The sequence below is a fragment of the Salvelinus sp. IW2-2015 genome, linkage group LG35, assembly GCF_002910315.2.
Source record: "Salvelinus sp. IW2-2015 linkage group LG35, ASM291031v2, whole genome shotgun sequence".
Classification (NCBI taxonomy): Eukaryota; Metazoa; Chordata; class Actinopteri; order Salmoniformes; family Salmonidae; genus Salvelinus; species Salvelinus sp. IW2-2015.
Genome location: NC_036874.1, coordinates 2,526,450 through 2,551,088, shown reverse-complemented (window position 1 = coordinate 2,551,088; position 24,639 = coordinate 2,526,450). Strand labels below are relative to the sequence as shown.

General features: G+C 45.7%; 2 protein-coding genes across 2 annotated transcripts in view; one reads left to right on the top strand and one right to left on the bottom strand.

The window, feature by feature from the left end:
• The window catches only part of kirrel3l (kirre like nephrin family adhesion molecule 3, like), a 49,851-nt gene extending 40,425 nt beyond the window's left edge, over positions 1–9,426 (top strand). Inside the window, 11 exon segments of the mRNA XM_070437309.1 lie at positions 1,094–1,269; positions 2,087–2,235; positions 2,468–2,591; positions 3,622–3,625; positions 3,896–4,022; positions 4,310–4,410; positions 5,109–5,313; positions 6,236–6,355; positions 6,635–6,771; positions 6,915–7,034; positions 7,220–9,426. Coding sequence (XP_070293410.1) covers positions 1,094–1,269; positions 2,087–2,235; positions 2,468–2,591; positions 3,622–3,625; positions 3,896–4,022; positions 4,310–4,410; positions 5,109–5,313; positions 6,236–6,355; positions 6,635–6,771; positions 6,915–7,034; positions 7,220–7,717 — 1,761 coding nt within the window. The 3' untranslated portion in view covers positions 7,718–9,426.
• Positions 9,427–17,401: 7,975 nt separating this feature from the next.
• Positions 17,402–24,639, bottom strand: part of st14 (ST14 transmembrane serine protease matriptase) — a 37,816-nt gene continuing 30,578 nt past the window's right edge. The window contains exons 16-19 of the mRNA XM_023980333.3: positions 24,288–24,468; positions 22,490–22,758; positions 20,053–20,189; positions 17,402–19,886 (exon numbers count right to left, since the gene is read on the bottom strand). Coding sequence (XP_023836101.2) covers positions 19,725–19,886; positions 20,053–20,189; positions 22,490–22,758; positions 24,288–24,468 — 749 coding nt within the window. The 3' untranslated portion in view covers positions 17,402–19,724. The remainder of the gene's footprint in view (positions 19,887–20,052; positions 20,190–22,489; positions 22,759–24,287; positions 24,469–24,639) is intronic.

Below are 24,639 nucleotides of genomic sequence, written 5' to 3'. Positions count from 1 at the left end.
ATGGGGCCACACCTCGGGTACAACACTCTGTTAGTGCCCTCGTCCAGTGATGGGGACCACCTCGGGTACAAAACTCTGTAGTGCCCTCGTCCCAGTGATGGGGACACACTCGGGGACACACTCTGTAGTGCCTCGGGTACAACACTCTGTAGTGCCCTCGCCCAGTGATGGGGACACACCTTGGGTACAAACACTCTGTCAGAGGACGGAGAATTCAGAGTCAAATACATTCAACTACCACTATCACACTTGCATACTACTTAGTATGTACTGATGTATTGTCCATGGGACACTAGTATGCTATTGTGGATACTAGTATGCTAGTGTGGATATTGGGACATAGTCCTATAGGTAAAGTTTATAGTGACAAATATTACTGCCAATAACGACTAGGTAGTAGCCTATACACATATATCATCTATAATATATTTATTTTATATACTCTTAGGCATTAGTTGAGGGCTTTGGTTGAATAAATACATTTCACCCAGCACCACTTTAGAGTTAATGAAGAGTGGTTAGTTCTGCCTGCCTGCCTGCACATGCACTCGCTCACCCTTCAATGATTCATACACTAACCTCTCTGTGACAAACACACACCCCTTCATATAGGTCCTAGCTCAGTGACACATACCTCCAGTGTTCACAGAGCTTCCTTTAGTCCTGTTCCTTCTCCCTTGACTGACACATATTCAGCCTTCATATACTGTAGAATCCTCCTGTAAAGGGGTGCGTAACTGGTGGCAGGGAAGTCAGACACAGGAGAGCAGAACTAGGTAATAGCCGGAGCAGTTTAATACAAAAACCAACGGCATAAAGAAATAACCAATATGGGTACAAAACCCGACGCGCACCAGTAATCATGTGCACAAGCACTTACAACAAACAATTCCACACAAAGACATGGGGGGAACAGAAGGTTAAATACACAACAATTAATGAGGGAAATGAAAACCAGGTGTGTAGGAAAACAAGACAAAACAAATGGAAAATGAAAAGTGGATCGACGATGGCTAGAAGACCGGTGACGCCGACCGCCGAACGTCGCCCGAACAAGGAGAGGAACCGACTTCGGTGGAAGTCGTGACACCTCCATAGTGATAGATATGACACYTACTATGTTCACCTCTCAGTAATGTTGTGTGCTCCCCTCCATCCTGCAGACCCRCCATCAGTGACCCTGTCCGTCCAGCCCCAGACTGTCATGGAGGGAGCCAAGGTTCTGTTCATCTGCTCTGCCTCTGCCAACCCTGAGATCACAGGATACAGGTAAAAAACAGCACCTCAACCTACACTTTATTGGGTTCATTTCTTTCATAGTCAGTGTGTACTGCATTATTATGGAACTATTAGCCTTTTAGTTGGTCCAGTTTGGACTTTATTATTATGGCACAGCTCAAAATTATCTAGTGACCCAAAGTGACATGGTAACCCAATATGTTCTGGTAAACCAAAGTGATCTTGTCACCCAATGTGATGTGGTAAATTGACCTTGCAACTTTATGTGAGCTGGTAAATTGACCTTCTAACCCTATGTGATGTGGTAAATTGACCTTCTAACCCTATGTGATGTTGGGTAAATTGACTTCTAACCCTATGTGATGTGGTAAATTGACCTTCTAACCCTATGTGATGTTGGTAAATTGACCTTCTAAACCCTATGTGATGTGGTAAATTGACCTTCTACCCTATGTGATGTGGTAAATTGACCTTCTAACCCTATGTGATGTGGTAAATTGACCTCTAACCTATGTGATGTGGTAAATTGACATTCTAACGCTATGTAATGTGTAAATTGACTTCTAACCCTATGTGATGTGGTAAATTGATTTCTAACGCTATGTGATTGTGGTAAATTGACATTCTAACCCTATGTGATGTGGTAAATTGACATTCTAACGCTATGTGATGTGGTAAATTGACATTCTACCCTCATGTGATGTGGTAAATTGACCTTCTAACCCTATGTGATGTGGTAAATTGACATTCTAACCCATGTGATGTGGTAAATTGACATTCTAACCCTATGGTGATGTTGGTAAATTGACATTTAAACCCTATGTGATGTGGTGATCTGGTGGTCCAGGTGGTCCAAGGGAGGAGTCCCCATCTCGGAGGCGAACGGGGACAGCCTGGAGGTGACGGTAGACCACTCGTACTTCACAGACCCTGTCTCCTGTGAAGTGTCCAACTCAGTGGGCAGCACCAACGTCAGCACCCTGGTGGATGTACAATGTGAGTGAAGCACATCAGTGCATCATAGTACAGTACTAGTAGCCTATAGTGTAATCCGAGTAGTGTGTCTGTGAACACATGTTCAACCTCGTCACAAGAGTTATCGTGTCTTTGGAGGATACTGTGTCATGTGCTTATGCTTTGAAAAGGCCTTAGGGGATATGATAAAGTCATAAATGAATGGTGAATAAGGGCTGTATTAGTTCTGATGGTGTCCTGGGCTCCTCTACAGTTGGTCCCAGGCTGCTGTCGGAGCCCAAGCCCATGAACGTGGACATTGGGATGGACGCTGCCTTCACCTGCACCTGGACAGGCAACCCTCCCCTCACCCTGGCCTGGACCAAACAGGGCTCAGCGTAGTAAGACAAGTAGCTCAATCAATACTTATACTGTGTGTGTGTGTGTGTGTGTGTGTGTGTGTGTGTTGTGTGGTGGTGGTGTGTGTGTGTGTGTGTGTGTGTGTGTGTTGTGTGTGTGTGTGTGTGTGGTGTGTGTGTGTGTGTGTGTGTGTGTGTGTGTGTGTGTGTGTCGGATGCGAGTGTGTAATGAGAGAAAGCCCTCAGACATCAGAGCTAAACCTTCAGAGGCAGTGTGTGTGATGACTGTCAGGTTCTCACACTGCTGACAGCAGGGGAGGTGACACTCTGTCATAACAACGTGACCACTAAATCAATCACATCCACAGTTGAGACACACTAGTTAAAAACCAGCCGACACATTTCACATCCCACTCCGAGAACAGCTTCTCAAACCGCTCCTCAACCCAGACCAAGACACAGCACAAAGAACATCTAGGGAGGATTATGTGAGGTAGCTTACAAACAGCCCAGTTCCACCTTTAGTTTGCGTCATCCTGGTTCAAGGTCTCCCACCCCACCRCAGGCAACACTATCAGCGCTATCTCCAGGGAGCCTCTCCCGGTGTTTCATCGGATTTCAGAGGCAGCTTTTGCTAAAAACGCCACCGCTAAAGAGAAGAGAGCTGCAGGCCAGCAGGCGATGCTGTAAAAGCCATGCTGTCATCTCCATCTCCCAGAGTGAACCAACGCTCTCCGGGAAGAAAAGAACAGGCAGTGCTCTCTAATCCACACACACCGCGGCCACCACGCCTCACACAGCTACCAGTAACGGATTCATTAGGTTACTCTATAATTGTGGTTGAATAAAAAATGGAGAGTGGGAGTGAAAGGACGGAGGGAGGGAGACGAGGGGCATAGAGGGAGAGTAAATGGATTAATCACAGCTTGATGGAATGGTGGGATCAATGAGCTAACGAGTGCGCAAGTGTAGAGCGAACTGTCGCAGCCTCTAAAGGCTACGGCCCACTCACACCATGATAACGTTATGCTCTGCCGGCAACGTTTAATTAGGACAATCTCCACAGCAGCATGGTCACTCCAGAGGAGGCTGTAGCTGGAGTCAGAGCAGCAGTGGCTGGAGTGCTTCATGTCTGTGATTGTCACCACCATTAAATTAAACTGAAACAGAGTGTAGGAGCTGGAGAGACTGTACGTACGGCCACATCCGTTCTGCTGCAACAACTGCCCCAATGAACTGCTGCTAAAAAGACACTCACTCTCTCCCCTCCCTCTCCTCTTATCCCTCCTGTCTACCCCTCTCTCTCTATTTTCCCCTCTCCCTCCCCTCCTCTCCCTCCCCAGGTGCTCAGTAATGGCAACACCCTGCAGCTGAAGGCTGTCACCCAGGAGGATGCTGGGACGTATACCTGCAAGGCCATCGTCCCCCGCATCGGTGTGGCTGAGAGGGACGTCACACTCACTGTCAACGGTAAGTCTCATATTAGTCTCAATAGTCTGAAAATAGGGCTAATTCAATACCACTTTCAACATGATGTTTTTTGTTGACTTTTAGATGTAGAATATTAAAGATGCACGTTTGGTATTATCTATGTAGAATGTTTACTCAAGCATAATATGTGTCAACCATCTGACAATGCATCTGTGTTTAATATGTCAATGTCTCAAAATCTCCCTCTTTCTCTCCCCCACGTCTCTCTCGTCACGTCTCTCGCCACGTCTCTCACACAAACACTTTCTCTCTCTCTCTCTCTCCAGGCCCACCTATCATTACAGCGGACGCCACACAGCACGCTGTCAAGCACTCCAAGGGCAAGCTAGAGTGCCTGGTGGGAAACAGCCCCCCGCCTGACAAGATTGTAAGTGAGCCTGTTGTCTTTTCCTGTCTTTCCTGTTTCAATGATGTGTGTGTATGTGTGTGTGTGTGTGTGTGCGTGCGTACATGTGCTCACGCACACAAGTGTGTGCACATTTAATACACACTGAATCCCCCATCTACACACACACACATCATCCCTTCATCACTCAATGGGGATGAGAGAGAGGGAGAGAGAACAGAAAGGTAACTAGAAAGGGGGCCGGCCCTCATGCAGGCTGCAGCCAAACCGCACGGCTCAATTAGCGCTGCATCCATCAGGCCTCGGTGTGCTGACCCCGTTGTGACCCTGGGTGCGTGGGCAGCTCTGACAGAGGATAATTAGGGTCTGAGGGGGAGTGAGAGGCAGGCACCCCGTAGACCTTACCTAGCAGCAGGAGAGAAGCTTCAGCACCGACAGGAGCATCTTACACAGCCTCACAGGTCTGGCAGGGCTTAGAGGCTGACAGGGCTTACCTCCAGGGCAAGACGTAGGAGGCAATTTAGACCTACGGCCCTTAGCAATGTCAGCCAGGTGAATGGAGAGGGAGGAAAATAGAGAGAAGGAAAGAGAGAAGGAGGGAGGGTGGTTGGTTAGAGGGTACCTGTGATTGATCTAAGCATGGGAAGTAGTGGTTGATCTGAGCTCTGACAGCGCTGCTAGCCACTCACCTGTTGTTCATCTCCCATCTTTCTCACTAGGTGTGGACYTTTGGAGARGTGACCCTCTCCTCGGGRTCCTCCGGTCGTTTCTCTGTCCAGACGGTGACCAGCGACCACGGGGTCCTGTCCTCCCTGGTCCTGTCTGAGACCCTGGCCCAGGACTTCCAGCTCCGCTACAACTGCACCGCATGGAACCGCTTCGGCACAGGCACCGCGCTGGTCACCCTCAAGGAGCAAGGTACGGGTAGGAACTGGACAGGGGTCCTTATTATCTATCATCTCACACAGTCAGCATGACCAATCTCACTAAGACGAGCACTATGGAGAGACGGTGCTGGGAAGAGAGAGGGGTTAGATGAGGTCAAAGCAGAACTCCAATCGAGTGCTTATCTTAATTATACTATTTTAATCAATATAATTTAATCAGCAGATGGTGGGCCTTAATGAATACATTGGGCCCATAACATAGATATTGATCGGGGACTAAAGTCAATTAGATCAGGCCACAGGTGTCCCAAGGCTGAGCCGCCGGCGGTCCCTTAGCTCCCTCTCTCTCTCTCTCTAAGTGTGTGAGAGCCACCCTCTTCAAATTTACTTAAACCACAATTTACTTACTCACACACACACATATGCACACACAAACACACACTCTGCACACTGGAGTTGGCGGAAGTAAGGAAGGAAGGCCTTTGTTGCAGTAGACACCAAAAATAAGGTCCTCGCCAGCAATTTACATCAAGGCAGCTCAGCCGGGGTCTCGGGAGAGTTGAGCGGTGTGCCGTATCTCTCTCCTGGAATCTCTAATTAGATTACTGTCTATTGCTTCATTGCATGTCAGGCCTTGTTACCCTTCTTCCAGAGAGATTAGACACAATAGCCGGGGCTGTGGGGACGCAGGGGGCTCTAAGTGTGTGTGTGTGTGTGTGTGTGTGTGTGTGCGTGCGTGCGTGTGCGTGCGTGAGTGTTTCTGAGGGACCATGAGGCTTACTGCAGATGAATTTATATAGGAGCAGGCGTTGGCAGAGATTAGTTGGGGGGGAATGAGTAGAGTGGCGTTAGAAGAGGAGAGGAGACTGGATCTGGTTCTGCCTCCTTCACTGTCTCTCTCTGATCAGTAGCAAGATCCTGACACTTCTCTCTTTTCCTCTCTCTCTCTCTCCTCACAGAGGCCCTGCCCATGCTGATCATCATTGGGGCGGCGGTGGGCGGAGGGTGTGTCCTGCTTATCTGTGTCGTCACCCTGGTCTCTCTCTGCTGCAGGCACACCGGGAAAGGTGAGGTCGAAGGTCAGATATGGGCCATACTGGGGTTGGGCTACATTCCATGTCAATTCACCCTATTCAAGGAAATAAATTGACATTCAGTAAATGACTATTCACTCAATATTTTTCAATCAATGTGAACTGACTGAATTGAAATAGAATTGACCCCAAATCTTAGTGATGCATGGTTATTTTAGACTTCATGAAAGGAGCACAATCAAATCCTTTTCTATAAAAGCAACAGGCATGAAAAGCAGTTTTAGAATCGTTTCTAAATCACCTGTCTCTTTTGAATCCTCACAGGTAAAAAGTGCACACGCCTCTCAAAGAGTGACATCAGAGTTCAGATTGTGCACAGTGACCACAARGCTACCCGTGGCAACGATGATGAGGAGGATGTCAAGGAGCCCATGGTAAATGCCTCCGTTCAATCACTTTCAGTAGGTTTTCAAYTACCTTTTCATCTTTATATAACAGATATATATAATGTATWTTACTMTGATGATGTGATGARACACAGTACAGTCATTTTGTTGTGCTCATGTTCATTTGAGTCTAAGATGTTCCACCTTTGTAATTGTAGGGCCTGTTGTTTCCCCCTCAGGCCCCCAACAGCAGTGAGTCTCCTGGGACGTCCCGGACGGAACACAGTGACCTGCTGGAGGAGGACGAGGACGAGAGGTCCGACATCAAGGTAAAAACCGTAAGGAGAAACACTCACTTATACAATATACATGCATGGGAAAAATTGCAATCATTCGTTGAGCATTTGTTGCATATGCTGTTTTGCTGMMMMTTTTMAAAAAGTCTGAAATCTCTATATACACACTGTATCTTTAAAAGCGGTTGAACAACTTAACACCCTGTTGTTATTTCCTCTCCCCTCAGGACCCKACTAACGGCTACTACAACGTGCATGCTCACGAGGACCGGGTGATCCGCAGTGGTTTCTCAGATTACGTGCCCAACCCCCGTCCTGTCTACACGCCATCCCAGCTGCCSTCCCCCAGCCCGCTGTACGGCCAGCACACAGTGGTGGCAGCCACACAGCCCCGCATCTACGACTTCTCCCACCGCTACGCCACCACCACAGGYGCCCGCTCCACCTARGAGCAGCAGCAGGCAGCGGCAGCCCAGCCCGGAGCCATCTACCCCACCGACCCCGTCTACAGCGGCTCTGCCTACCTGCCCACCGCCGCCACATACGGKCGAGCCTTCACCAGCTACGTCAAGCCCGCCTCCTACGAGAAGGTGGACGCCTACGATCAATCGGACCAGGCCAGCAAGGTGTCTAGCTCCTCCCGTTTCTCATATGCATCATCGCAGGTCTCCTCCCAGCAGTCCGACTACGGACGGCCGTCACAACGCATGCAGACTCACGTCTGATTGGACAGCGGAACAGGGGGTGGAGCGCGGAGGGCCATGTAAAGGGGAAGCATTGGTCATCTCTATAGGAAGTGWGGCCAGACTAACATGAGGAGAGAGGACTGGATGGCTGGTCCTTCTCCTGGACACGTTTTGGAAGGAGATGTAGGTGACAGGGATTGCCTTCCTTATTTGTTATTCAGTTGTCATTCTGGGATTGAATGGTCCCAATGGAGTRCCAATGGAGTCATTCCCCATCAATAAATCATCTACTACAGTGTCTGCTACTTCAGAGATGAGCCTGCTATTCTGTCATGYCACTGGTTTTGTTTTACCAGTGAGGGGATGGGAGGAAGGCAAACTGGAAATCACCAGACAGGAGCATCTCATGACTTTGGGTGGCCTAAACTAACTGGATTCTGGAGCCTAGCTAACATTTCTCAAAAAGAACAGACTGCTCAGACAAATAGAACTTATAACAGACTGAACAAAATAAAAAATGCAGACGTCTTCGTTTAAAAAAAAGAAAAGTCAACACATTGTGGTAATTTGTTGTTTGTCGGCATGTGAAAGGAGTTCTAAGCACATTCGTGTCTCTCTATCCATTTAAAGAAGCCTGAGCTCCACAGTGGCAGCCATAAACCGTTCTGCAAAACAGTACGTTTGGCTTGTGTGTGGGTTATTGGGGAGTGAAAGCAGAGTGAGGTATGGAGAGAATGTGTATCCTAGCCTTCGCTTAATAGAGAGACAGCCTGTGTGTTATCATTCTACCCTGGTGGACAAGAAAAGGAAATAGAAAAACCCAAAGATGGTGAGCTACAGTACATAGCAGTGTATTGAAAGCGTTAGGGATAGAGATGAATTCCTCTGAGTACTGTATTACTTCTGTGTTTGCCAGATTGTTAAATGGAGACTATTTCCAGAACAATCAGAGAATGTGYWTTGTAAAATGGTGGCAGTCTTGAACTTGAATAATCTCAAGGTGCAGTCTCAACTTGAACAGGCTAAGATGGGACCTACTTGTGAAACTGTCCCTCTTCAGACACCATCCACACGCCAGTCTTTATGACACAATCAAGTAGCTTCAATATGTTTACAAAAACACAGTACTACCCTGAAATACTGACTAGATCAACTGTACAAATGGGTGAAGAAGCCCCATTCTTTCTCTGTTGCATGCAGATGATGTGTCTAGTGAAACTCTTCAGCATTTATTTTCCATGTCCATTACGCTTGTTTGAGAGACTGCTTACTGCACCTGGCTCAGTTGCATTCCGATTCTGGACACTACTGGAACCCTGTACTGCCATTTTGMGTCGAGAGCCGCGCTACTGGTCAGTCGGCCCAATTGGAGAACAAACGTCACTAAGTGAACCAAGTGATTTCAAAAAAGATCATCGCTCGTCTTTATTTTTATATTTTATATAAGCCTTAATGTACAGCTTGTAAGCTGCTTTACTGTAAAGTATCTTTATATTATATATACATAAATCTATATCTTGATTGATTTTATTTGGGTCCAGAATTTTTCTCTTTCTGTTCCGTTGTTCATCAATCACTGAATGCAGAAAGATGAACAATTCTTTTTGGGAACACAACTAATTGCCATTTGTTGGTTTGGTTCATTTTGTTTTTTTAATAATGTATTAAGGATTTTATTTGCTAAAAATGAGCTATTGTTGCTTGTAACTTTGTACACATATTTATATTTAAATAAAACCATTTCAGATAAAGAACAGCGTGGTTTGAGTACTGTACTGTACGTTGGCACGGTGAGGAGATGCAGTGAGTATGCTGTGTGTGTGTTGTGTGTATGTCATGGGGGAACAGGTACAAACAAAGCTGCTTATGTACTGAAGTTGATGAATACATCAATTAGAAGAGCTGTCTATGTTGATTCTCCTATTCCCGTGGTGGAGTGTAGCTTTTAATGAAGACAGATGTGATTGTAGATCCCCCACTGTCTGTATATCCACCTCCCTACACCCACACGCCCAGCTCCCCTGGTAACAGGATATTGCTGTGACAAAMCTAGGTATAATGTGACAATATCAGCTTGTCATGTCACCTCGGTCTCTTGTTACATCTCGTCTCCAGGTAGACATGCTAGTCACAGCAGGGAGGAGATGAGTGCTATGAGAGCTCCACATTCACAACAGGCTGCTGTGTAAAGGGACATGGCCCCACAATAGACTCAGATAATACTTACTATGCAATAACTATTATAGAGACACGAATCGGTCCATTACAAATGGAGGTAATTGACATGCAGAAGATTCAGGTAAAGTATGTTTATTGTGTAGGATTCATAAATATTTTATATAAAAATGAGGAATACAAAAAAATATATCTTCAACCTTTAACAATTAAAATCTCTTCAGCACTTCATCATTTACAAACATAATGGAGATCTTTGGGTTTTCAAGTCACAGTAAATGCACAAATACAAGCCAAAATAGAGAGTGAAAGAAAACCAATGAAGAATCTGAACAGTTAAAAGCAGGACCAAGATTGTCCAATAAGAAGTCCACTGTTTGAGAGGGATGAGATGAACTCATTGTGTTGCTCCGTGCAAACAGCTAAACCCAATTGATTTTCTTGAGCTGCCGTGCGTAGGGGAGTGAAGACCCGAATCACCCTCAGCTCAACTGGCAAATGGAGACCATTTTAGCTAGCCTGTATATTGAGTTCTCCTAGAATACTAATGTGAGGGAAATGGCCAAGCATCTATTGGAATTGATAGGAACCTCCAAATTGCACTGTGCCCATTGACCCTCAGAGAGGAAGAGGCGAAGCGAGAGGTTTTACTCTGGTCAAAATCTGTCTACGAAAATAAGTCCACGAGGTGTCGAATTTAGTCAACAAACATTTTTTATTGCTAATTTGCTACGTGCCGCTTATTTGATAAAATATACGTTCTGTAATACTTTGGTTATTACTGATATAAGAGGAAGCATGTGGCCTTTCTGCAACTTACCCAAAACAACTTTATATCAGAGTTGTGCCTATTTTCACAGAGGACTCATCATAGATATAACCCATTTATCATGGGCATTGCCATTGAGGGCTTCCACTATTTTAAATTAGTGAACTGGGTGAGGATTCTAGAGTTGGGAGCAATCACCCAATGAAGGAGAAAATTGACTACTTTAAAATGGAGATAGCTAGGGTTGAGCAGTATACGGTATCCCGGGGTATTTAGAAATACGCTCTGTTTGATTTTCCAATACAGTTGTTTTTGAATATTTGTACTTCTTAAATAAATATCTGCATTCAACTTATGCACTAGGTAATAGATAAAACAGATCGCATTCCTCATTTCCCGTTACATTATTTTTCACTATGAAGCTTACATGTACTAGTTTCACAAAACAGCTGTTTCAGCCAGTCAAGTGCTTGTTTACAAAGAAGCACAACAAAGAAAACAGGAGCTTTGTGAGATGATTCACTCCTGCTTCACCATTTCCTGGTTGCTAAAACTAAATGTTTGCCTAATTTCAGTTTATGTGACAAAATAAGCTAGTATAGTGTAGAGAATCATTGCACCATCTAAACCGCTGTGAAATATGCAGCATTTTCCATAACCAAGAATATTGTTTCAGTTGTTTGACGCTGTTATACAAAACTGAAAGTTGGAGACGCTAAAACAAAACTTAATAACGAGAAGCATAAAAATAGCCCACATTGTCACGACTTCCGCCGAAGTTGGCTCCCCTGCCTGTTCGGGCGGTGCTCGGCGGTAGTCGTCACCGGCCTACTAGCCTCCGACGATCACTTTTAATCGTTTTCTGTTTGTTTTGTCTTATTAGTTGCACCTGTGTCTATTTGTGTTTGCCTGATGGGCTTCCTTATTTAAAGCTAGTTTACCCGCCCTTGTTTTGTGCYMGATTATTCTTGTGTTACGTGTTTGTGTTGTTGGGTGTGTTCGTGCTCCGGACCGYGMARCCTGTGTTTTGGGTTGGTCCATATTTTTCGCGCRCTGTGTTTTGGGCATTGCTTTTGGTGCCATATTAAAGTGCACTTCTCCCTATGGAACTCTCTGCTCTCTGCGCCTGATTCTTCCCTCACACACCTAGTATTCCGTGACAGAATCCCGCACCAAACAAAATGGAATCAGCAGTAGCAGCCGCACCTCCTCTCCCGTCGATGGAGGAGAGGGTCCTCCATCACACCAGCATTCTCCACCGAATAGGATCGGCAATGGATCTGATGATYGAGAGGATGGACCGATGGGAGAGGAGTGGCCTTCCCACCTCATCTCCAGCACCTCCTACCTCTGCTTCAGCATCCGGCTCTGGAGCTCTGCGTCTGGCGCTCCCTAGGGAGTATGATGGGACGGTYGCTGGGTGTCAGGGGTTCCTCCTCCAACAAGAACTATACCTGGCGACCGTCCGTCCTACTCCCTCAGGGGAGGAGAGCGTGAACGTCCTCGTCTCCTGTCTGATGGGACGAGCCCTGGAGTGGGCTAACGCAGTGTGGAATGGCTCAGACTCGAGGAGGGATCACTACCCCAAGTTCACCCGCCGATTCCGAGCTGTGTTCGATCAACCACCAGAGGGTCGGGCGGCGGGTGAACGGCTGTTCCACCTGCGACAAGAGACGAGGAGCGAGCAGGACTTTGCCCTGAAGTTCAGGACCTTGGCCGCAGGAGCAGGGTGGAACAACAGGGCTTTGATAGACCACTACCGATGTAGCCTCAGGGAGGACGTCCGCAGGGAGCTAGCGTGTCGGGACACCACCCTCACCTTGGATGAACTCATAGACATGTCCATTCGTCTGGACAACCTGCTGGCTTCCCGCAGGCGTCCGGAACAGGCCCTGTTGTTTCCACCCCCAGGCCCTCCTGCTCCCATCCCCATGGAGTTAGGGGGGGCTGCATCGAGGGGGACCGGAGGAGGAGTTTCCTCCTGCTCCAGTTGTGGTCGGCGAGGACATGCGGCCGACCGGTGCTGGAGGAGCTCGTCTGGGAGTCGGGAGGGCAGGCGGAGCACTACTCGGTCACCCCAGGTGAGTCAGCACCAGACTCACCCAGAGCTTCCTGTCGGTCATATGTTTGTGTTAACCCAGGAAAAGAGGTTTTCTCCCTCTCTACAGCATAAGGCGCTTGGCGATTCAGGCGCAGCTGGGAACTTCATGGATCGTGGGCTCACGTTAAGGCTAGGGATTCCCCTGGTGTCGTTAGACCTACCTTTCCCCGTGCACTCCTTAGATAGCCGACCATTAGGGTTAGGAGTGGTCAGGGAGGCCACGGTGCCACTGGACATGGTAATGCAGGGGGGTCATAAGGAGCAGATTAGTCTATTCCTTATCGATTCACCTGCGTTTCCAATGGTGTTGGGAATTCCCTGGCTAGCTCATCACAACCCGGTGATTTCCTGGCGACAGGGGGCTCTTAGAGGATGGTCAGAGGAGTGTTCAGGCAGGTGTATAGGAGTTTCCGTTGGTGCGACTACGGTGGAGAGTCCAGACCAGGTTTCCACCGTGCGCATTCCCTCTGAATATGCCGATTTGGCTATCGCCTTCAGTAAGAGGAAGGCGACCCAATTACCACCCCATCGTCGAGGGGACTGAGCGATAGACCTCCTGGAGAACGCTGCACTTCCTAGGAGTCACYTGTARCCATTGTCCCAGGAGGAGACAGRGGCTATGGAGACATATGTWYCTGAATRGCTGGGACAMGGGTACATTCGGCCCTCCGCATCYCCCGTCTCCTCGAYCTTCTTTTTTGTGAAGAAGAAGGAGGGAGGTCTGCGCCCGTGCATTGATTATCGAGGTCTAAATTCTATCACAGTGGGGTTTAGTTACCCACTACCTCTCATCGCTACGGCGGTGGAATCATTTCACGGGGCGCGCTTCTTCACAAAACTGGACCTGAGGAGTGCGTATAATCTGGTGCATATCCGGGGAGGAGATGAGTGGAAAACCGCATTTAGGACTACATCTGGCCATTATGAGTACCTCGTCATGCCATATGGGTTGAAGAATGCTCCAGCCGTCTTCCAATCCTTCGTAGACGAGATTCTCCGAGACCTGCTCGGGCAGGGAGTGGTAGTGTACATCGATGACATCCTGATCTATTCTGCCACACGCGCGGCGCACATTTCTCTGGTGCGTAAGGTACTTGGGCGACTGCTGGAGCATGACCTGTATGTCAACCGAGAAATGTGTGTTCTTCAAACAGGCCGTTTRCTTCCTGGGTTATCGTATTTCCACCTCCGGGGTGGTGATGGAGGATGACCGCGTTACAGCCGTGCGTAATTGGCCGACTCCGACCACGGTGAAAGAGGTGCAGCGTTTTTTAGGGTTTGCCAATTACTACCGGAGGTTTATCRGGGGTTTTGGTCAGGTGGCTGCTCCCATTACCACACTGCTGAAGGGAGGACCAGTGCGCTTGCGTTGGTTAGCAGAGGCGGGCAGAGCTTTCAGTCGTCTGAAGGAGCTGTTCACCAATGCGCCCGTGTTGGCGCATCCGGACCCCTCTTTAGCGTTCATAGTGGAGGTGGAAGCGTCCGAGGCTGGGGTAGGGGCCGTGCTGTCCCAGCGCTCGGGCGTGCCACCAAAGCTTCGCCCTTGTGCCTTCTTTTCGAGGAAGCTCGGTCCGGCGGAGCGAAACTATGACGTGGGGGACCTGGAGTTGTTAGCTGTAGTCAAGGCTCTGAAGGTGTGGAGATATTGGCTTGAGGGGGCTTAGCACCCTTTTCTCATCTGGACTGACCATCGTAATCTCAAGTATATCCGGGCAGCGAGGAGACTGAATCCGCGTCAGGCTAGATGGGCAGTGTTCTTTACCCGGTTTCACTTCACCATCTCGTACCGGCCAGGCTCCCAAAACACTAAAGGCGAAGCGCTGTCCCGCCTCTATGATACCGAGGAGCGGTCCGTCGAGCCGACCCCCATCTTTCCACCTTCATGTCTCATGGCACCGGTGGTATGGGAGGTGGACGGGGAGATCACGGTTAGAGACGCCCCCCCCCCCAGTGTCCAGCAGGGGCTCAGTACGTGCCGAGGGGGGTCCGTGATAAACTAATACGTTGGGCTCATACTCTACCCTCCTCGGGTCATCCTGGCATCGAGAGGACAGTGCGGAATCTTAGGGGGAGATACTGGTGGCCCACGTTAGCTAAGGACGTGAGATTTTATGTCTCCTCCTGCTCGGTGTGCGCTCAGAGCAAGGCTCCTTGACACTTGCCTAGAGGGAAGTTACAGCCCCTCCCCGTTCCACAACGGCCGTGGTCAAACTTATCGGTGGACTTCCTCACCGACCTTCCCCCGTCCCAGGGAAGTACGACGATCCTGGTCGTTGTGGATCGGTTTTCTAAGTCCTGCCGTCTCAGCCATATTAAAGTGCACACTTCTCCCTATGCACTTCTCCCTCACACACCTAGTATTCCGTGACACATATAGAACAGATCTACCGCTTCTTAGACTTGCTTTCAAGCAGAATGATAGATCTATAACTATAACTCACAATTGATCAGGTACCCAAAAAAGTTAATATTTCCATTTTAAGTGAGGTGATCAATTTACAGGAAATTTACTGTTTGCCAACTAGATATCTTATTACTATTAATAAGTTAACTAAGACGTGCCAAATACATTATTTCCAGGTTTTGCTAACTTGATAATGTTAGCTAAGTGGCTAACATTAGCGTAAAAGATCAAGCTTATTGGTAACAGCAGCAGAGACAATCCCCTCCTGGTCTAAGATCCCTGTGGTCTAAAATTTGTTTTGTGGGTGCTGCAAACTGCACTTTGAGATACAGTTCAAGTCGGAAGATTATATACACCTTTGCCAAATACATTTAAACTCKGTTTTTCACAATTCCTGACATTTAATCCTTGTAAAAATTCCTCTCTTTGGTCAGTTAGGATCCCCACTTTAATTTTTAAGAATGTGAAATGTAATTTTCTGATTTATTTCAGCTTGTATTTCTTTCATCACATTCCCAGTGGGTCAGAAGCTTACATACACTCAATTAGTATTTGGTAGCATTGCCTTTAATTGTTTAACTTGGGTCAAACGTTCCAGGTAGCCTTCCACAAGCTTCCCATAATAAYTTGGGTTAATCTTGGCATATTCCTCCTGACAAAGCTGGTGTAACTGAGTCAGGTTTGTAGGCCTCCTTGCTCGCACACAAATCTTCTATGGGATTGAGGTCAAGGCTTTGTGATGGCCACTTCAATACCTTGACTTTGTTGTACTTAAGCCATTTTGCCACAACTTTGGAAGTATGCTTGGGCTCATTGTCCATTTGGAAGAACCATTAGCAAAGAGGCACTGAGTTTGAAGGTAGGCCTTGAAATACAGCCACAGGCACACCTCCAATTGACTCAAATTATGTCAATTAGCCTATCAGAAGCTTCTAAAGCCATGACATAATTTTCTGGAATTTTCCAAGCTGTTTAAAAGGCACAGTCAACTTAGGTGTATGTAAACTTCTGATCCACTGGAATTGTGATACAGTGAAATAATCTGTTTGTAAACAATTGTTGGAAAAATGACTTGTGTCATGCACAAAGTTGATCCTAACCGACTTGCCAAAACTATAGTTTGTTAACAAGACATTTGTGGAGTGGTTGAAAAAACAGTTTTAATGACTCCAACCTAAGTGTATGTAAACTTCCGACTTCAACTGTACTTCATGAGCTGGGTTGTCTGATTTAGTAGMAAATGTTTGCATGCAGTCGTTAGCATTTACCMAGCATTCACTATGGGGGATTCCATAGTACATGTTAGCATTTTGTCAGCATTCTGGTAAGTTCAGTTTTATTTTGAAGGGGGGGGTTAACGAAGAAAAATAAGATAAATTGCACTGCTGATAATACCGTATATCCCGGGATGGCACAGTATGAAGGTATGGCAATCTGGATACCTTCCAACCCTAGAGATAGCATGGGAAGCACCATTGATACGTGTGTGAACACAGACACTATAGTGGCACAGATACCAAGACGAGTCATACATCCATCTCTATGGCCTGTTGTGCACACACACACGTATCGGCCCTCTCATTGGCTAGAATGGTCCCACCTGATCTTGCCTCCTCCTGCCTGCCTTCCATCTTTGAGGACATGTACTTCCATTGTTAGAGCGGTCACTCAAATATCTTGTCAGTTCCTCCTGAAAGTATTCATACCTCTTGACATTTTCCACATTTTGTTGTGTTGTATTCTCAATTTAAAATTGATTAAATTGAGATTGTGTCACTAGCCTACGAACAATATTCCATAATAAAGTGGATTTATGTTCTTAGAAATGAAAAGGTGAAATGTCTAGAGTCAATAAGTATTCAAACCCTTTATGGCAAACCTCAAAGTTCAGGAATAAAAACAAGTCACAAATTGCATGGATTCACTCTGTGTGCAATAGTGTTTAACATTATTTTTGAATGACTACCTCATCTGTATAACCCACACATACAGAGATAATTGTAAGGTCCCGAGCAGTGAATTTCAAACACAAATTCAACCACAAAGACCAGGGAGGATTTCCTATGCCTCGCAGAGGGGCACCTATTGGTAGATGGGTAAAAAAAGGGGAAAAGAAGCAGACATTGAATATCCCTTTGGGCATGGTGAAGTTAGTAATTACACTTTGGATGGTGTATCAATACACCCAGTCACTACAAAGATACAGGCATCCTTCCTAAATCAGTTGCCAGAGAGGAAGGAAATGGCTCAGGAATTTCACCATGAGGCCAATGGTGACTTTAAAACAGTTACAGAGTTTAATGGCTGTGACAGGAGAAAACGGAGGATGGCTCACCAACATTGTAGTTACTCCACAATACTAACCTAAATGACAGACTAAAAAGAAAGCCTGTACAGAATACAAATATTGGAAAACATGTATCCTGTTTGCAATAAGGCACTAAAGTAAAACTGCAAAAAAGAAATGTGGCAAAGAAATGAAATGCACACTACCGTTCAAAAGTTTGGGGTCACTAGGAAATGTCCTTGTTTTTGAAAGAAAAGCACATTTTTTTGTTTATTAAAGTAACATCAAATTGATCAGAAATACCGTGTAGACATCGTTAATGTTGTAAATGACTATGGTAGCTGGAAACMGATTATTTTTTATGGAATATCTACATAAGCGTACAGAGGCCCATTATCAGCAACCATCACTGCTGTGTTCCAATGGCACGTTGTGTTAGCTAATCCAAGTTTATCATTTTATAAAAGCTAATTGATCATTATAAAGCCCCTTTGCAATTATGTTAGCACAGCTGAAAACTGTTGTGCTCATTAAAAAATAAATAAAACTGGCCTTCTTTAGACTAGTTGAGTATCTGGAGCATCAACATTTGTGGGTTCGATTACAGGCTCAAAATAACTTTCTTCTGAAATGCATCGGTCGATTCTTGTTCTGGGAAATGAAGGCTATTCCATGCGAGAAATTGTCAAGAAACTGAAGATCTCGTACACCACTATGTACTACTCCCTTCACAGAACTGCGCAAACTGGATCTAACCAGAATAGAAAGAGTGGGAGGCCCCGGTGCACAACTGGGCAAGAGGACAAGTACATTAGTGTCTAGTTTGAGAAACAGACGCCTCATAAGTCCTCAACTGGCAGCTTAATTTAATAGTACCCGCAAAACACCAGTCTAAACGTTAACAGTGAAGAGGCAACTCCGGGATGCTGGCCATAAAATCTGCCATTTCCAACTACAATAGTCATTTACAACATTACCAATGTCTACACTGTGTTTCTGATCAATTTGATGCTATTTTAAATGGACAAAAATGTGCTTTTCTTTCAAAAACAAGGACATTTCTAAGTGAACCCAAACTTTTGAACGGTAGTGTATATCCTGACAAAATGGCAAAATAGAAGAGAGCTAAGCACAGTCAAAATCCTAGAGGATAACCTGCTTCAGTCTGCTTTCCAACAGACACTGGGAGACTAATTCACCTTTCAGCAGGACAATAACCTAAAACACAAGACCAAATATACACTGGAGTTGCTTAGTAAGATGACATTGAATATTCCTGAGTGGCTTCGTGACAGTTTTGAATTAAAATCGACTTGAAAACCTATAGCAAAACTTGAAAATGGCTGTCRAGTAATGATCAACAACCAACTTGAAAGAGCTTGAAGAATTTTGAAAATAATAATGTGCAAATATTGTACAATACAGGTGTGGAAACCTCATAGGGACTTACCAAGAAAGACTTGCAGCTGTAATCTCTGCCGAAGGTGATTATAACATGAATTTACTCAGGGGTGTGAATACATATGTAAATGAGATATTTCTGTACAAACATTTCTAAAAATAGGTTTTCACTTTGTCATTATGGGGTATTGTGTATAGATGGGTGATTTAAGTTTATATTTAATCCATTTTCAATTCAGGCTGTAACAAAATGTGGAATTACTAATTACTAACATCACTAGTATCACACTGACTTATAAAAAATTCAATGTTCTTGTCAAGGCACTTTAAGTGAAAATTGGCAGGTGAAAACAGCTGGTAAAGAAATACATTGTAAAAATACAACCAACTATTCTACTTCTGTTACATTTCTAATTCCCTCAGTTCATTTGGTATGTCTGTCTGTCTAACAGAAGATGTGATCTCACATCATAGCAATGTGGGAGATTTGGCAAATACTGTACCACTAAAAACAAAGTGCATCTTCAAAATATACATCTTCCATTATTTACACTGGGAGAATATTCATCAAACCAGTGGAACATGACATGATTGATGGAGGTGCAGGAGTCTTGCTGCTTCTCGGAGCCTTTGAGAACCAGGGTTGCATCAGTACAGCATAAAAACATTYAAAAARCTAATCCKAAACCCATTTGAAATCATTCYTCTGAGCAGTAGCTAGCCCCATGCAGGCCCTCAGTGGGTGTCGGAGGCTGGTTGAGGCTGGCTAGAAGGATGGATAGCTCTGGTCATCATGGGGGGACTCGACCTCAATCAGACTCAATGTTCCATATTCCTTATTTTTTGTCTTGTCCTGTCAGACCCCCAAACTGTCTACCCGCTGTCCCTCCCCCTCCCCCATCATCAGCATCAAACCCCCGTGTTCTTGCGGATCCAGTCTCTCAGCTTGGTGACACGCGAGTAGACGCCGGGCTTGTTCCGACGAGCGCAGCCCTCACCCCAGCTCACGATGCCTGCCTGGAACCACATCCCACTTTCCTCGAAGCACACCAGGGGACCCCCCGAGTCTCCCTAGTGATGAGAGCAACAGAGGACAGAGACATTACATTGGGCACAAAGGAAACGTGTTTAGGAGTGTTTTAAGATGTAGGTGTATGACATACGTTTCTGTTTATAATTGCATGTGTTTGTGTTGTGTGTGTGTGATAATGTAGCCTGCCATGCGTATCCCTCCCACCTGACAGGCGTCAACCCCTCCGGACAGGAAGCCGGAGCAGAGCATCCTGGATGTGACCTGACCCTCGGTGACCACGTTACACACCGTGTCGTTAATGATCTTCACCTCCGCCTTCTGCAGCAGCCGTGCTATGGCACCTGACCGCAACGAGAAAGAGAGGACACGTGGTTATAACTAGCAGGAGATGACCTTCATGTCCACTAGCAACTGCCTACAACCCAGGTGCTAATGAGTTGGCTTTGGGTTGGCTAATGTACAGTTAAGAGATTCCTCAAGAGAAAGAGGGAGAGGGATAGGGAGGTCTGGTATGAAATATGGATGTGGAGGAAGGTGTAATGGAAGAGGGATGATAGGAAAAAGATGTGTGCGAGATGAAGGGAACAAGAGGAATGACATGATGAGAGAGATGAGGAAAATATTAGGATGAAAGATGAGGGAGAAGGAATGGGAAAGGGGTGACAGAAGACAGGGACGTCATGAGAGATGAAGGGAGACAGAGCGGGATGTCATGAACGGGAGAGATGAGGGTTGAGAATGAAAATGGGGAGGAGGTGAGGGAAGACGGCCGTCAGGAGAGAGGGATGAAGGGAAGAGAAGGATGCCATGGCGATGAAGGGAAAGACGCCATGATGGGAGACAGATGAGAGGGATGAAGAGGGAGGGATGGAGAGAACGCGCGAGGAATGTCAAGATGAGGGAAGCGCAGCATGCCAAGAAGAAAGAGAGATGTAAAAMATGTATATACATCATAGAGGAGTTATATAACACACCTGACTGAGTCAAATACTATGCCAAATGGTTAGTATGTGAGGTGCGCTGATTCAGCACTTTCTTGGACTATTCCACTGTCTCTTGGCTCCATTCCTTTCAAACGAAATCAAGTGCAGCTCGAGCATTTGGAAATACTTGACCTAATGCACAGTATTTGACCCAAGTCTGCCGTATGAGAACAGTAATGCTGGTCTAAATGAGACCCTTAATACTAAATCAAGCACAGCTCAACAATCTTAAAGAATTCAACATGTATGACCTAGGGATGGGCATGAGTAATTGAGTAATTACTCGAATGGATGTCAAAAATTATCTTTAACCAGAGATTGGCGATAGTGTGCATCTCTCTCCATGTACACTCTTCTGTCAATTCGTGCTCAATCATTGTTTTCATGGTGTGAATTGTTTGTGAAAGTTTATGAATTCCCCGCTATATCTCAAAAGTATCACCAGCAGTAAATGTAGGCTACCGTTAATCATTGCAATTTCCCCATTAATCTAGAATGTTTGGTTACGGTCATTTCTGTTAATTCAATGTATTAATCCAGCATACCATTCTCATTCTTGTAGTGGAGACGTTGTTTTGAGAGCTCACTGATGATGAAGTTGTGGTTTATTAATCATATCTGCCAGTTTTATGTCAACATGTCTGGTTTCTCAGTCTTGTCAGTATTGCTTGAGTGCGCACAGATGTGGACTACCTAGGTCGAACGCCGGGATAGGTGGTCGAGTTTAAACCCTTTCACCTGCGTTTTGTTGGAAGTCGCGTTTTTTTCTTCAATAGAGTGATCAGGATTGAGCAACTATATCCTTCACAGAAAATACATTTGCGCAATACATTCACCAGGAAATAATTTCATTTTCATCAGATGACACCCGAAGTGCAACACTATTTGGCTAGCAGCCACACAATTAAATGAGCTTCCAATGAGTAAGTCATTTTTTGCAAAAGTGATGCATTGCCATCATATATATTTCTAGTGTTGTTTATCAGCTCKATTTCTTAATCTAATGTTTTATTTGAAGTTAATCTTGCATTTTACCAGAGAAAATGAAGCTACGAGAAAAGTAGCTACAAATCAGTCCGAGTGCTGTCTGCTGATAGAATGCCAGTTGGTGAATTCTCATCAGAGTGAAGAAGCGCAACTGAAGCCGAGCATAATTTTAGGTCTGCCTATTTCCTTATGCGTTTTATCTTTTATTTTTTGCCACTGCTAGGCGAAGCCAGAGCCGAGCAGGTAATACAGCTCATTATGGTTTCAATTAATGATTCTAAAATGGGACTTGGTTTTTTATTGACTGAATATACTAGGCTATATAGAACATGTTATCTGTAAAGGTTATGATAAATTAGGCATTTTTGCGCGCTGTTGGCATATAGATAAACGTGCACATATTTTCCTCTAGTGTGTTCTAATATACTTTTTTTTACTTGAGTACTCTAGTACAAAAAAATAATAATSAGAGTACTCTTAACAGTAAAAACATTTCAAATGACCCTCCCTAGTATGACCCAGTTCTGTAGCATGAAATAGAAGTAAATGTATGTTAACTTTGACCCCATGCACTAAATCAATTGCAACATTAGCATTTGGAGCTATTCAACATATGTATTGTATATGACCTAGGTCTATAAGAACAACAGTGTAACTATATGATCCCCCACCTCCTTCACGGAGCGTGCCCCAGCCTGTAACCCAACAGGACATGCCAGCAGGGAAGAGGTGGGAGCGTGCGGGTAGGCAGATGGGGTGGATGGTGTTGGTGAACTCCAGCGGCTGGCTCAGCTCCAGCAGGGCGATGTCGTAGTCATAGGTCATCTGGTTGTAGTCTGGGTGGGTGATAATGGTCTTCACGAAGCTTCTCTGAACAGTATCCTGCTTATACTGGTCCTGCATGCCACTGTACGTCTGCCAGTTGGAGGCCACGTGGTTTCTAGAGGCGATGAGAGAGAGAGAGAGAGAGAGAGAGAGCATGGGATGTTAACATTATTCAGTTATTCTGCTGGCCTCTCTGCCTTTGAAATTTCACTTGAAAGTGTTTTTTTACAAAGTACAGGAGTGGATAGAATTGATTGTGGGCATGTTAACCAGCCTACAGGGCCAAGGGCTGGCAGTCTTATCTGAAAGGGGCCAGTGTGGTGGCAGGCTTTTGCTCCGGCCAAAGCAGCAACACACCTGATTCAAATAATGAACTAATTAGTCTTTAATAAAGACTCAATTGATTGAATTGTCCATGTAAGATTGAGTCTAAGATTGCCTACTGCTGCTATAGGATATGAGCTTGAGCTACTCCTATAGAGCCTCTCCACAGCATAAGAGAATGCTGTCTGTAAACAGAAAGGAAGCCATTTCTCTTCCAAGCTGACTGTGTGATTGTGAGGGGAACCAATGCTAGCAGCAGAGCTCTGTAAATCTCTGTACTGTTCATGAAACTGCCGCAGTGCACAGCTACATCATCTCCTACAGTGGCTGGCTCTAAATGGAAAAGACCACATCCATCCCAACACAGCGGTGCTGGATCACATTCTAGTGCAGGGCTAGTGCTCCACCTACTGGCAGCCCAGCTAATTACACACAGTATATACACACTATAAAGCTGCTTTGATGTAAATGTGGCCCTGAAGCATCTCTTTAAATAGTATAATCAAGGGGTAATTTCTCAGTCCTTGTGCTGTGGATCAAAACTCCTGTGTTGTGTAAAGCACTGTTTACCCATCATACTCGCATCTCTCTTAGGGCTCTGTTCAATCCGCATTGAGGAAATTCAGCTTTACAGCGTGATTGAAATGTAAAGGCAATGTTCCCACTTTAGTGGAGAACGCATTCATGGTAAACGCTGCACATGTTGGCTCAATACCTTTACATTTCTATTGTGGAACCTGGAACTCTTCAGCTTTACAGATTGAAAAGCCCTTAGTATAAAATGAACGAACAGGATCTCTAAAACGATGTCCTCAGGAATAATGAATAATAATAATAATAACGAGAATGGGGCGCCAACAAACTAAGTTAACTCAGTGAAGTAGTTGAAAGACAGCAGAGTGGCCATAAACTACCCCCGGGCGTGGGAAAGGTCCAAAAAAAGATGTTTGAAAGCAGAGTAGAGGGAGGTGGGAGATAGAGGCTTCAGAAGCAGAGATGGGATGATCTGTCTCTGAATCAGAAACCAGAAGAGGTGTGAGGGGTGCCATGTACACATACAGGGCTGGAGATCTTGAAAGAAGAAGTCAAGGAGAGAAGCTTCAGTAGAGTAGAGAAGCCATAAACTACCCACAGGCATGACGGGATAGACAGACCCCAAAAAAGAGGCATAGAGAACAAAAGCGAGGCGTAGGGAGGGATGAAGGGAGGACATTCGAAACAATAGGAAGGACAAACTGCAGAGAGGCAYGAGGAGCAGAGAGGAAGGAAGGAGGAGCAGGGAGGAAAGAAGGAGAGCAGTGTTGTGTATGTGGACCTCACTCAGGGCTGATGGTCTTGAAGCAGTGGGCGGCAGACAGGAGCCAGCGGTTGGAGATGATTGACGCGCCACACACATGCCCACGGGTCTGGAAGTGCAGGCTCACCTGCCAGGGCCACTCCCCCAGCTGCGCATTCTCCCCGCCCACAATACGGTTAAGCTTATATGGCCGGATGCCACAGTCTGTTGGAAGGTATGGCGGAGAGGAAGAGTGAGATGAGCGTTAATGAACAGAGAAGAGAAGGAGAAAATAACTTGACACCGCAGCCTTGGCGCTGAACTGAACGGCTCGTTGAAATAAGGTACCGACATTAGCTTATCAAAAAAACACTGCCAGACCCCGAGGCTTGTAGG